The following is a 14,186-nucleotide window of genomic DNA, read 5'->3' on the forward strand; positions in this document are numbered from 1 at the left end:
CTAATCCTTTGGGGCCATAGAGAAACCAATGACCACCGCATAAATCAAGACTATAAAGGCTAAGAGAGGGCTCAGAGACTTAACTATGAGGCAAGCTCACGCATTTTAGCAAGCGGACTTTGTTATATCAAAAGTTGAGTTGCTCGGGCTTCCCTACTTTCTGGATCACACTGGCATTACAGAGACTCAAACAAATCAGGTGTTCATCTAGTCTACAGTGCTGCTGTGTCTGTGAGGAAAACTTTGCCAAACAAGGTTTTTACAAACAAAAGCTAGAGTAGATAAAATTTCACCCTCAAATGAAAGGACAGGCTGACATGAAGTTTAAACTTAACTTGCCAAAGGAAGGAAGCTCACAATTAAGGTGGCTGTTCCTAGCACTTAGTAGTCTAAGGCCAACAGTATAAAGCATAACAAACCAACAGTCCTCATGTGGACAGACAACACTGAGATTTCTGATATAATTAGCTTCTTTTTCACAAAAGAGTCAGATTCATAATTAAACTCTGTCCCCTCATTCTGCTGTACACATATTTGATTGCTTCCTAAGGGCCTGAGTTAGAAACCAGGAGAAAGCCCCAAACCACAAGTCCACTGACCTCCGGGGGCCAAGAGGGAACTTGATGCATGTTTGCATTAGCTATTACTCAGGCTCGTCCAAACAGAGGTTGATTTCATCTTCCCACTCAACATACTGTTCAAGGGTTTGTTGGTCAGTTTCAATAGTTCTTACAGACCACTGAAAGGGACTGGTCCTATGGCTAAGTGCCCAACACACTGAGTCCCGTGGAAAACTCTAGCACCTGTTTCGAGAGGAACAGGTTGTTGCGGCTAGAGTACAGCCCAGAACTGAAGTGCGAGGCTCATGTGTTGGCCCCTCTAGCTTCTTACTTGATTAATCAAGTCAATTACCCTCTCAGAACTTTAGATTCCTTGTCTACAGCAAGGAGATATCTATCTCTTTCTACCTCATACGATTATTGAGTAGTTTACATGAAGTAATAACATAAGTGAAAGTACTTATGAAAGTGAAAGTAAACCGCAAAGGTCCAAGTGAAGGGAATGGGCAAATGATGTTGTCTCTTAATGTCCTAATTGGCCTCCCCATATATGATCCTACAGTGGCTCCCTACTGCTCCAGGATAAAGTCCAGACTCTTGAATAAGGTTAGAAGCCCTTCTGCCCTCTAATGACCCAACTTCACCTCTTGGCAAATCCCCCACTTACCTGAGGCTTCAATCAAACAAGATGTCTTCAAGTTCCTCCTTCAAGGGCTATGCTATCTCTCTGGCGGGCAGGAGTGGCTCTGCCCGGAGAGCCTCCCTTCCTTTCTCTCTTCCATTCTACCCAACTAACCCCTCCTTCGGGGTCCAATCTGAGCTGAGATGTAATTCCCTCCTAGAATCTTTCCCCGACCTCTTCTCTGCACGCTTTCATAACACGTAGATTTACTCCTTTGTAGCCTTTTTCATCATTGTGTTAAAACTGCCTGATACTCATTAACTCTTTCCCCTTTCAAAATTTTGCAGACCAAAAAGTGTTGAATGAGTGAATTTAGTGAAAATGATAATGATCTAATGTTTGGCATGAGTAGCTGACTGACAAACCAATAGAGTACCCCCACCCCCAACTTCGTAAGCAAGGAGGAAAGAGGTTCTTGGAGATCTAGTTAAAACCTCACCCACCCCAGTCACTCCCTTTTAACCCTAAAGCAAAAGGCTAATCAAGGGCCAAATATGTACTTGCATCCCAGATCTCCTAGTCCAATTCCTTCCTTTTCTCCCACAAAATGTTGACTACGCCCAGACTGTATGCCAGACCATCAGTGTCTTTTCATAGCAAGAGAAATGAAGGCAGATGGGGTGTAAGAGAAAATAGATTTGAAATTAAAAAACAAATGCTCAATGTCAGGCTTTGTGTGACCTTGGGCAACTCCAATGCCTCTAGGCCTCAGGCCTACCATCTGTCAAATGGAAATTTAGCACCAGCAAAGGGCTTCCTATTACTTTAGACTATTTTTCACCTACCTCAGCACGAGGTTTTTTTTTTTTTTTTTTTTTTTTTGTCTTGTCTTGCTTTTTCTTTTTGTGGTGACATGTGTCTCGCTATGTTGCCCAGGCTGGTCTCAAACTCCTGGGTTCAAGGGATCCTCCCTCCTTGGACTCCCAAAGTGCTGGGATTGCATGCGTGAGCCACTGTAACTAGCCTCATCATGTTTTATAGAAAGAAAATGAGACTATTTGAAAATGCTTTATACATTTCTTCTCAAAGAAATACTTTTACAATTTTCAAGAAGTTATTTTTTCTGGTGATGTTCAGCTTTATTACTCAAACCAAAGCATTTTAAAGAATAGGATTCAAAAACATTAAGCAATCTCTTTAGTACAACAAAGATTTTAGCCAATTTACAAGATCAATACAGGCTTATGTGAATTAACTAATGCTACTTCTTCTTCTGTCTTCATGTCATCAAAACACTAACATCTACCAGTGCAAAGAATCCTCATCCACAATCATTAACTGAAGAAAGAAAAGGACAAACCCTTTTATAGACACTGTTTGATTTCACAGACTCACAGAAAGCTGCAGCCAGAAGAGACCTGAAGACCATCCAGGCCTGCACTCACCCTTCATGATCAGAAAACAGTCTAGTCTGATGTTTTCAGGAGGGGCTTGTGCCATGAATAATTCAAAACACAAACCAATGTTTTGTCACAAGCCTATGTACTTTTTAAAATAAGAATTAAGAGATAACTTGAACAAAAAATGGTAAATCATATAATAAGATCACAACATAAATTTAAAATGTAATAGTGCTTATCAAAGTTGAAGGCTGGCCGGGGGCGGTGGCTCACACCTGTAATCCTAGCACTTTGGGAGGTTGAGGCGGGCAGATTGCTTGAGCTCAGGAGTTCAAGACCAATCTGGGCAACATGGTGAAGCTGAGTTTCTACAAAAAATACAAAAATTGGTTGGGTGTGGTGGTGCACAAGAGGCCACTAATTCCAGCCTGATGACAACGTCTCAAAACAAACAAACAAACAAACAAAACCCAAAGTTGAAGGCTGAAGGGCCAAAATAAAGACACAACTCTGATGATATTATATATACTTATATATGCATGTTTTTCAACTTAATTATAATGGAATTTTGTCTATGTTAAAGAAATTATTTCACTTTTTCCACAAATTTGTCATCCTTCTATAAGGTTGGAAATTTTCAAAATGATGTAGACAAAATAGCAAAAGGAACAACTCAAATTATTTTGTTTGTGGACAAACACCCTGGTCTGTGTTCATTACTGGCTATGACTGAGACAGGCACCAATTTTTAAAAATTATCTAGTTCTAAACAATGTAAGAGAAAAATAGAAATCAAAGGGCACTATTAATTCTCAAACTGTTTTACAGAGACGTTTCTAACTCTTCACCCAGTAGTTTACTCCAGCTGCTAACAAAAGCAAAAAGAGACTGAACCAAGTAGCCAAAGAAACAGATAGGGGAAGGGAAATGTTTTCATTTTTCTCTTCCCAACCCAATCCCCTCTCCTTCAATCTTAGTATGGGTGAGGTGCTAATGGACAGTGAAATAAGAAAGTGGTTGGAGTCGTTCCAAAAGGGGAACAGTTGACTTTCAATCAAGAATTGTTTTCCATGCTGTATCAAGATTTTACTCAGAGCTATTTAGAAGAGAAAAAGTAAACGATTCCTTGTTGAAAACCATAAACAGCTATCACATCCAAATTCATAAGTAATAGACAAATTACAGAAAGGTTAGTCACTGACATCTCACAACACAAACTTTTTTTTTTTGTAATGGATTTTGTGTATTTGTATGTATGTGTGTATAAGGAGATTACAGTATGCTGCAATATCCATTCCAGATAAACAAATATTGCATAAGAAATGCATTTACAATTCAACTTCTAATATATCATCCAATACTTCACATTAAAACTTGACCATACATCTTCAGAGACTGTCCTTCCACTTTATACATCAGAATAACATCTATGATTTATTAAAATAATTACCGCCAAGTTCTTCACCAAAATATGCACAATTATAATGTGATATGGGAAGCCACGCCAGTCCTAGCTCTGCCAGCAGAAGGCCCTGCAACACTACATGTTGCTTAACAGCTCTGTGGATGGTTTTTATCATGATGAAGTGGGATTCCATACCCAACTGAGCTGTTGCAAAGTGCTTTGAAATCCTGCAATGCTGTCAGGAGACCACAAGTAGCACCATTATCCAGGCTTTCTCAGTGGTAGCAAGCCTAAATATGATGAACATGATAACAAGCAGAGTGTTAGCATTTTCCCTGAGAGCCAAGAATTAAAATTCTGGGCTGAGGAAGATGGGAGCTCCCTGGAAAATGTCCAAAGTTGCAGTAACAGGTAAATACCAAAGTGCCTAGTTAAACTAACGCTAAATGCTACAAGTAGGACAGCAAGAAAATACTTTCATCACAGCTAATTGAGCTGCTGTGGAGAACGGTTTCCAAACTGTTTCCACCACTTTATGTGGCCTCCCAAAGGAAGTCCCAAGCAACTAAGTAACTTTTTTTGAAAAGCAGATTCATTTCTTCCTCTAAGGACAATCATGTACCTACCTCCTTTCAGGTTCTTATTAATTCAACTCAAAATAAGAAAAATCCCAAAACACAAAACTGAACATAGGAAAAGGGCACCTCTTCAGACATACTATATCTAATAATTATTTACTAATATTACTAATACTGAAATTCAGCCATAACATGTTGGACAGCAAATAGCTACCTAATCATTTTAGAAAACAGCAAATGTGTAGGAAGTTGCCACCCTCCCTCTCTTACCCTACTGTCCATGGCAGACATTAGGAATCCATCACGGCCCTCAGCCTTGCTGAGCTCAGACAGAACCTCAGAACTCAACAAAAAACAGCATTCCTGGCAGCCACTATCAATCCATCAGGATTGATATTTTTCATCCTAGCTTTGCATATTCCTCAACATACTATGCCAAAATATTGAAATGGGTCTTTAAAGAAAGCCACTTCAGCCAGGTGTGGTGGCTCACACCTGTAATGCTAACACTTTGGGAGGCCGAGGCAGACAGATCACTTGAGCTCAGGAGTTTGAGACCAGCCTGGGCAACACAGCGAAACCGTGTCTCTATAAAAAATACAAAAATTGGCCAGGCGCGGTGGCTCAAGCCTGTAATCCCTGCACTTTAGGAGGCGGAGACGGGTGGATCACGAGGTCAGGAGATCGAGACCATCCTGGCTAACACGGTGAAACCCCGTCTCTACTAAAAAATACAAAAAACTAGCCAGGCGAGGTGGCGGACGCCTGTAGTCCCAGCTACTCAGGAGGCTGAGGCAGGAGAATGGCGTGAACCCGGGAGGCGGAGCTTGCAGTGAGCTGAGATCCGGCCACTGCACTCCAGCCTGGGTGACAGAGCAAGACTCCGCCTCAAAAAAAAAAAAAAAAAAAAATACAAAAATTAACCAGGCATGATAGTGTGCACCTGTGGTCCCAGCTACTCCGGAGGCTGAGGCAGGAGAACTGCTTGAGACCAGGAGGCGGAGGCTGCACATTGCCCCACCACATTCCAGCCTGGGCGAAAGAACAAGACGCTGTCTCAAAAAAAAAAAAAAAAAAAAAGCAAAGAAAAAGAAAAGAAAGCCACTTCAGGACAGTTTCAAGATTAAAGAAAACCCTTTATTTAAACTATAAAATGATCATTTTTTCCCGTAAGATGAGAATAAAACATAACCATAAACATCAACACTACAGACATATGCTATTACAGTGAGATACACAAGGGATCTATATAAAAATATTTATATAAATTTTTTTTAAATAGAATTTGGCCTTATTCAACCCAAACGCCCAGTCCAGGTCTAATCCACTCACTACCCTGTCACTCAAATGAGTGCTGGGCAGAACACAGACACAAACACATCTTCATCGGCTAATTAAAAATGGGCATGAAACTGTTAACAGGCATCTGTTGCATTGTTTGAAGCTAATGGGCAGAGACAAAGCTGAAATGGCTCTTATAATGCAAACCCAGTGATTTCACTCATTTTCTATTTGGTATTTATGTTAGTGGGGGGTTGGAAGCTGGTGTTAAAACAGCTTATTATGGAGACCGAAAGATAAGTGAAATATCTTTGATAATCTAAAACAACCCTTTAAAACTGATTATGGAAAGATATGCAGCATTTTATACTGGGGGAAGCAACATTCCTGTGTTAAGAGTCCAAATTAAACACTTTTCATCTTAACTCAAATATCATCTAATAATCTACAATACTGTGAAAGAGAAGAGTAACAAATTCAGGCTATGCTTAACAGCTCATATAGGGCTTTCACAATTCATCCCTTCATCCATTCATTCATCCAGTGTGTAGACATTTAATACAGGCCTTGGAGATTTAAAAGGTGAATATGACTTGATTTTTGCCTTAAGGAGCTCACAGCAACTCTGAAAGGTAGACATAGTATTCTTACACTATGTTATAAGAAACTAAGGCCCTAGAAGGATAACTGACTCTCCAAAGCCCACAAAGCTAGAAGAGCAGATGCCCATGGCTCTTAATTCAACACGCTATCTCCATAATGCCAAACATGCCAGTCCAGTTCATCTGCCTGTAAAATGAAAATAACTTAAGGCTTTTTCATGTCAATATCAGCTCTGATAAAGGATCTATTTTAAAGTACTGTAACCACCACACATCCTTGATGGCCATGCCTGCTTTGCTCACAGGCGTCATCTAGTCCACAGACATGTCTGTTTGGCCCTTACTGTAATGGCTCTCACATTGTTTTTTGTTTGTTTCTATTAATTGCCCATAAAGTTCGATTTTTATGAGAAATTTTCAGCAAATCTTGAAATATGTGATGATTTTCCATCACGGCAATGGTAAAGCTGCAAATAAAAAGCAGCCACTCCCTCAGAGAGGGGAACACGTACAATCCAGGGTCCACATCACACCCTGCTGCTTCCCATTCTGGTCCACTCCCTTATTCATAGTTCCCACCAGACCCAAGTGAGTTTGCAACCCCTAACCTAGGCAGTAAGAATCTACAATCTTACCTTGAATTTCCCTTTTTATGTTTCCATGGCTACTTCCATTTCCGAAGCTTAGTGACATCATACCCCACATTACTCGCCACCTAAAATCTACTTCCCCATCCTCACCCCAACCCTCTTCTCATGCTATGAAAACTCTATTCCTGCAAAATATTCTCAAGTAACAGTTCTAACAGACACAGGAGAGCTGATGTCCAGAGCTGGGCGCAGACAGGAGGACCTGGACTAGAGCCGACCTGAGGCCGACAGCTCCCTATCCATCCACTTCAGGATCTGTGGTTCTTTTCAGATTCAGTTATGGAATTCAATTCAAAAATATACTGCTAAATTTTTCTTTGTCTTCACAGACTAGACTTATTTACCTCTAAAACAATACGTAAACCTATTTCCCTCCAGCTTTTCTCAGTGTATCCAAACAATCTCGCTGCTGTTGCCAAGAGAACCTCCTCCCTGACTTGCTGCCTGCAGAACAGCTGGTGAAGCTCTTCATTAAAGTACACATTCTTCAGACAGATCCATATTTGTATCCAAGACTCAGTTTCCCCATGTCCACCCTTTATATGTAGGAAGGCTTTCTTCATTCACTAGAACATTCATTGAAGAGATGAGTTTAACCCTTTATGATCAAGTATTAAATTCAACTTTTTCTGAACCAGAGTCATTATCAAGCTATCGCTTAGATGGGAAATCTACTGGCAGCTTTGAAAGAACACAATGACATTAAAATAAGGCTTTATGTACAAAATGTTCAATTCGAACTTGCATGTTCCTTGCATATTTTTGTTTGAGAAGCTGAAACCAAGGAAAACAACTATGAAAATGAAAATCAACTTGCTCTACATATCTGGACTATGCTCAGCCAAATGTTGATATCATCTTGGATAAAAATGTAAATATGACAAAGTTTGTTTTTCAGTCAATAATTCTTGATAAAAGCTTTGAAATGCTACCAACCAAAAACAGTTTTTAATTTTAAGCAAGGATCAGCAAACTTGCTACAAAGAACCAGTTAGTAAATATTTTTAAGCTTTGTGGGATACATATGGTCTCTTGTGCATATTGCTTTAGTTTTTAACAACCTTTAAACAAATATAAAAATCATTCTTAGCCTGTGATCTGCACAAAAACAGCCTGCAGGTCACACTTGGCCCATGGGCTGTAGTGTGCCAACCCCTGATTTTAAGGAAAGTGAAACCAAGAAAAATATCCAATGTTACAGAATAAAATGTCTAAAAGTACTCTGATGAGACTAAGCTGCAACAATTACCGACATACCCCCATTCATATGATTTTATTAGTTACTTTACGTATGGAACAAATTCTAATGATGGATACACTTTCTTCTCCTAATCTGAAATTATAGACACAGAAAGAAAGGGCAAAGGACTACTATGCGCTGAGTTATTCCGGTATAAAGTCCAACAGAACTCAGAGTCATTGTAGTAACATTTGCTATTCACCTGAACAGACTTGGCTAATCGAAATGGAAATGTCTTAACTTTCCTCACATAAAGGCGTATGTGCAAACTCTACTTCTTCCCTGGAAAAGGTGATGACTTGAATTAATGCGGATAATCATACTGATTAGGAATAGTAGCAACTCAGTTGTGAAAAGTGACACAGACTTGAATTTGGGGTTTCGCTACAGGATCTGCTATATAATCAGCTGTGTAATTTTGAGGGTGTCAAACTTTCATTTATTTTATTTATAAAATTGGGACAGGAATAAAGTAGATAATATCTAAGACTCTTCCTGCTGTTAAGCTATGACTACACTAAATAGTGAAACCACTCAGGAAATACCTAACAGGAAGAAGGGGGCAGGGCAGGAGAGAGATGGCAAAGGGAAGAAACTCTGATTGTCCTGTCAAGAGGACAGGACTGGGTTATCTCTTTTTGTTCAGCCAGCACCTTTTTCTGTGTAGAGCCATTTCAAGATGTCGGTATGCCCTCATATCAATATTAAAATGCATCCATTTCCCATAGGAAATATAATCTATAGCTGACTGTATTATCATTCCTAATTGTCTTTATGTTACATTTTACAGGCATTTAATTAAATGTGTTTTTGTTTGTTTGTTTGTTTTTTGTTTTTTTGAGATGGAGTCTTGCTCTGTCACCCAGGCTGGAGTGCAGTGGCGCGATCTCAGCTCACTGCAAGCTCCGCCTCCCAGGTTCACACCATTCTCCTGCCTCAGCCTCCCAAGTAGCTGGAACTATAGGTGCCTGCCACCAGCCCGGCTAATTCTTTGTATTTTTTAGCAGAGACGGGGTTTCACTGTGTTAGTCAAGATGGTATCAATCTCCTGACCTTGGGATCCGCCTGCCTTGGCCTCCCAAAGTGCTAGGATTACAGGCGTGAGCCACTCTAGCCAATTAAATGTTAATTATGATCACATAGGGTTTTTCAGAGCCAATAAAAAAAAATTCAATTTTCAAACATTTAAACTGAAAGGCGGGTTGGTCCTAGGCACTGGACCAATAATTTCAAATGGATAAAACATCCCTTCTTCATAGTTAACTAAATTATTGACAGATATACCAGAAGATCTTCAATAAGTAGGATAAAATAAAATCTACCTTCCACCACCCCTCAAAGAGCAAAAAGGAAATTGAGGGGACCTGCGATATCGGAGAAGATAGCAAAACCTTATTTATTTACTTATCTATTTATTTTTTAGAGACAGAATCTCACTCTGTCTCCCAGGCTGGAGTGCAGTGGTGCAATCATAGCTTACTGTAATAACCTTGAACTCCTGGGCTCAAGTTATCCTCCTGCCTCAGCCTCCTGAGTAGCTAGTACTAAAGGTGTGTACCACTCCACCTGACTAATTTTTTAATTTACTTTTTGTAGAGATGGGGTCTTGCTGTGTTGCCCAGACTGGTGTCAAACTCCTGGCCTCAAGTGATCTGCTTCAGCCTCCCAAGTAGCTACGACTACAGGCACACATCGCCATGTTTGGTGAATTTTTGTATTTTTGTAGAGACAGAGTCTCGCTATGTTTCCCAGGTTGGTCTTGAACTCGGGACTTCAAGTGATCCTCCCACCTCAGTCTCCCAAAGTGCTGGGGTTACAAGCCACCACACCCAGCCAATAGCAAGACCTTAGAGAAGTGAGAAGAAGAAAGTATCTGCGAGACAACTGTATCTGTAATCAAAATGACTAATTGTCTCCTTCCCTTCTTGATGACAGAACCCCTATCAAAACAGTGTCGAAAGATGGCAGATTCGGCCAGGCGTGGTGGCTCAAGCCTGTAATCCCAGCACTTTGGGAGGCCGAGACGGGCGGATCACGAGGTCAGGAGATCGAGACCATCCTGGCTAACACGGTGAAACCCCGTCTCTACTAAAAATACAAAAACTAGCCGGGCGAGGTGGCGGGCGCCTGTAGTCCCAGCTACTAGGGAGGCTGAGGCAGGAGAATGGCGTAAACCCAGGAGGCGGAGCTTGCAGTGAGCTGAGATCCGGCCACTGCACTCCAGTCCGGGCGACAGAGCCAGACTCCGCCTCAAAAAAAAAAAAAAAAAAAAAAAAAAAAAAAAAAAAAAAAAAAAAAGATGGCAGATTCCCATTTTTAAAACTACTAAAACTTTGACAAAGCAAAACTAAGACTTAAAATGTATCTTCATGGGAAGAAACAGACACCCATACATATCTACCAAAACACATACACACAAACCCCAGGCGTTAAGAAATGCATCTTTTCCGTATGACATAGAGCTTATCAAGTGTTGCCAGCAATGCTGTGGCAGACCTCATCAAAACCCAGTCAGAAAAGCACAGGAACTTACACACTTAGGTACTTCATGACTAGGGAGGAGACGGGCTGTCACCTCAATAACTGCAGATCACCTGGGAATGAGGTGAGGGGCATGGAGGGAATGGCTGCTAGAGATGTCAACACCCAAAATCTATACTTGTAATCAGTAAAGAGTCTGCAGAATCAGAATGATGCTAACATTCACCTTATTTTCCCAGCTTAATTTTGACTGCAGAGCATTAGGTTTCAGGTATATAAATTCTGCTGCTTGAAGGCAGTGTGCTACCACTTCCTGTTGGAGCTCTGGGGCTAAACAAGGGGTATGGGATTTCCCCTCCTCCACGTCAACTGAAGACAGTTCACAGCCTCTTTTTACCACATCCACCTCACAGAAAATATGAAGACCAAGATCTCACATGAAATTCACCTCCTTTTCATGTTCACTTCCTATTCTAATCTGTTTCAGGGCACTGGTTTTCATGCCTTCATAGCTGTCACCCTCCAAAGAACCTCAGTTCCATCACTTTTTGAAATCCACTGATAGACTTGAACCCTTCAAAATGAAAAGTAATTTTTAAAAGGTACTATTTTAAAAGGAAGCAGACAGCCTTAAAGGAAACATGGGACAAAAATTAAGGGAAAAACAGAAAACGAATAAAGCTATCACAAACAAGCAAGTTGTCTAAGAAGCTTAACAAAAACAGCATCAGTGAGATTCACTTACTTTCAAGGCAGGAGATACTTCTGGGAGGCTCAAATACAGAATGGACAAAAGGACACCCACTCAACTTGTTAGAAATGATCCTTTACCATCTGCACTGCAGTATGCATTCAACAATGAAAAGTCATTATTTGAGGCTTTGAAATTAATACCAACATCAAAAATTAACGCCCTTTAGTTGCTGTACCAGCAGCTACCACCAAATCTTAGGAATATACTTCAGAGATGACATTTAAAATCTGCTTTTTCAGAAAAGAAAAAGTCCTACTCAAGACTGACTGCCAAGAACTTGCAATTCAAACTTCCTTAAGCTCAGACATCATAACACCCAGGAGATTTTAGACCGTTCAATCTATATGAAAGAAGCCAGAATGAGCAAACAAACCATAGCCTTTTGTAATACTTAAAGAGTGGTCTATACCAAATACTCTTTTTTAAAAAAAGATAAATTATTTTTTAAAATACACAAATATTTAAACACTTGTATTACCAAAGCACTAGCTCTCTATTATTTCCCAACCCAGAAATTCATGGGGAAATATGCTGTAAGAACTATATGAAAGATGCCTAAATAAGCCACTATTAGAGGCCAGAAACATCACCAAGACAACCAAAAGCTGAGATATTCTTAAGGTACTTAATTAACCTGCAGCTATTTAACAGGAGAAATGATGTTAAGGTCGTCACTTCTAAGACAGCTTAAAACCAGCTTTGACTTGGTCTTCAGTTTATCGTAAGTTAAGAGATCTTGTTACCTGAACACAGTGTCTTCCAGTACAAAAGTAGAAAGGACAGCTCCCAGCCAAGATCAGAAAGACTCTTGAATCAATTGGAAGTAACTTAGAGGTGTATCACATGTTGTGATTCATTTAACAATAATTAGAACCAAAGCAAAATATACAGGGAGGCAGGTAGAACACAAGATCAATTCCTTGGCTGAGAAGTTGTTAAACATTCAGATCCAAGGATTTAAAATACTGAGAAGTCTTGCTTCTCAGGAGATCATAGTAAAGAGGTGAACCATATTTTCCTGACCACATCATTTCCAAAAGTCACCAATTCCCTTAACATCCATTAACACTCACAGAACAAATTAACGCTCTACAGACATTATTCCATCATTACTCACATTTTGCTTTCTCCTGCACTTGATCCAAAGGAAGTAAAGAGAACATGGTAATCAGTTACTGGAGCAAGTCCTGCGCCCCATTACTTTCCATTTCCTCTCTTTTCCATCTCCTCTGTCTTCTCTGCTCAACCTCCCTTTACTATGATGTTGCTTCCTCTTTTCCTTTCTGTCTCACACCCAGATCTCCTTTACTTTCGCCACCAAGTATCCTCATTCCGCCCTCTGATCCCTTGAACTCTTCTTCCACCTACAATTTTCTTCTGCCCCCTCCTACGACATCTCGGTCCAGACCTCCTGTGGCCAGCCGTCCCCTTCCTCCTCACCTCCTGACCGCTCATTCCCCTGAATTCCCTTCCAGTTGCCTGATTCTCACTTCTCTGTCCCTTGTGTCCTCTGTCCCTTTACTTCACATCCCTCTCATTGCCCCATCCCTCATTTCCCCCTTCACATTTCCTTCCTCTCCTGTCTTTTAATCCATTTACATGTCCACTATCCCCTTCTCTCTCTACACGAGATTTCCTGCGTTTTCCCCCCAACACATTTTGTCCCTCAAAGACCCCTCCCTGTCAGTCTGCAAACCCTCTCGTTCCCCCAATACCCCTAGTCCTTGTTCCTCTGTTCCCCTTCCCCTTCCTTTGCCCCCAAGTTACCCCTTCGCCCTAGCCTCACGTTCCCGCTCGCCCCTCTCCCTCAAACGCCCTCGCCCCTCTCAGTGCCCCCGCCACCTTGCAGTCCTCGGGATCTCCTCTCCGGGGCTCCCAAGCGCCCCCCGCCCTCTCCCCATCCCCTCGTACCCGCCCCCCAATTCTCTCCCCGGTCCCGGGCCGCGGCCCCTCCCTCACCGATGGTGGAGATGAAGGTGGTGTTGAAGGCGTCCTCTGAGAAGCGGAACAGGAGGCAGGTCTTGCCCACCCCCGAGTCGCCGATGAGCAGCAGCTTGAAGAGATAATCGTACGTCTTCGCCATCTTCTCGCTCCGGCCCTCTGACCGGGGAGCCAGAGGAGGCAGTGGAGAGAAGCGAGGAGGGGGCCGCGGGCGAGGGGGCGTGCCCGCCAATCCGCCGCTGCTCGCTCCGCCCCGCGCCCCGCCCCTCCTCTCAGAGAAGGCCTGCGCGCCCCTCCCAGTGAGGCCAATCCGCGAGGGCTTCGTCATCACCGCCCGCGCCCCGGGGCTTCATGGGACTTGTAGTTCCTCCCGGGAGCCTCGGGCGTGCCCCGTGCGGACTGTCCAGGCGGCTCCAGCGGATAAAAGACCTGCTATGGGCGGGGTGACAGAGTGAGGCGTTTCCACCCGAGCTGGGAAGGGACGCCCCGTTTCGAACTCTGCTGGTCGAGCCGCCAGAACTTAACTTTGTAATTTCTTTGTGTGCGGGCGCCTTCCAAATCCAGGACCTCAGAATCAGAGCCCCGTAGTTCCCGCATCTCTTCCGCCGAGACCTGGAGCAGAGATGCTTTCTTTCCTTGGCGCTGCTGTGGCGCAGCCTACGAGTTATCTGC

At 42.1% G+C, this 14,186-nt stretch overlaps 1 protein-coding gene across 1 annotated transcript in view; it reads right to left on the reverse strand.

The window, feature by feature from the left end:
* Positions 1-13,806, reverse strand: part of RAB8B (RAB8B, member RAS oncogene family) — an 80,741-nt gene extending 66,935 nt beyond the window's left edge. The window contains exon 1 of the mRNA XM_010374198.2: positions 13,533-13,806. Within this exon, the coding sequence (XP_010372500.1) occupies positions 13,533-13,656 (124 nt within the window). The 5' untranslated portion in view covers positions 13,657-13,806. The remainder of the gene's footprint in view (positions 1-13,532) is intronic.
* Between the last annotated feature and the right edge of the window lie 380 nt (positions 13,807-14,186).

Source organism: Rhinopithecus roxellana, chromosome 5 (genome assembly GCF_007565055.1).
Source record: "Rhinopithecus roxellana isolate Shanxi Qingling chromosome 5, ASM756505v1, whole genome shotgun sequence".
In the NCBI taxonomy this organism is placed as follows: Eukaryota; Metazoa; Chordata; class Mammalia; order Primates; family Cercopithecidae; genus Rhinopithecus; species Rhinopithecus roxellana.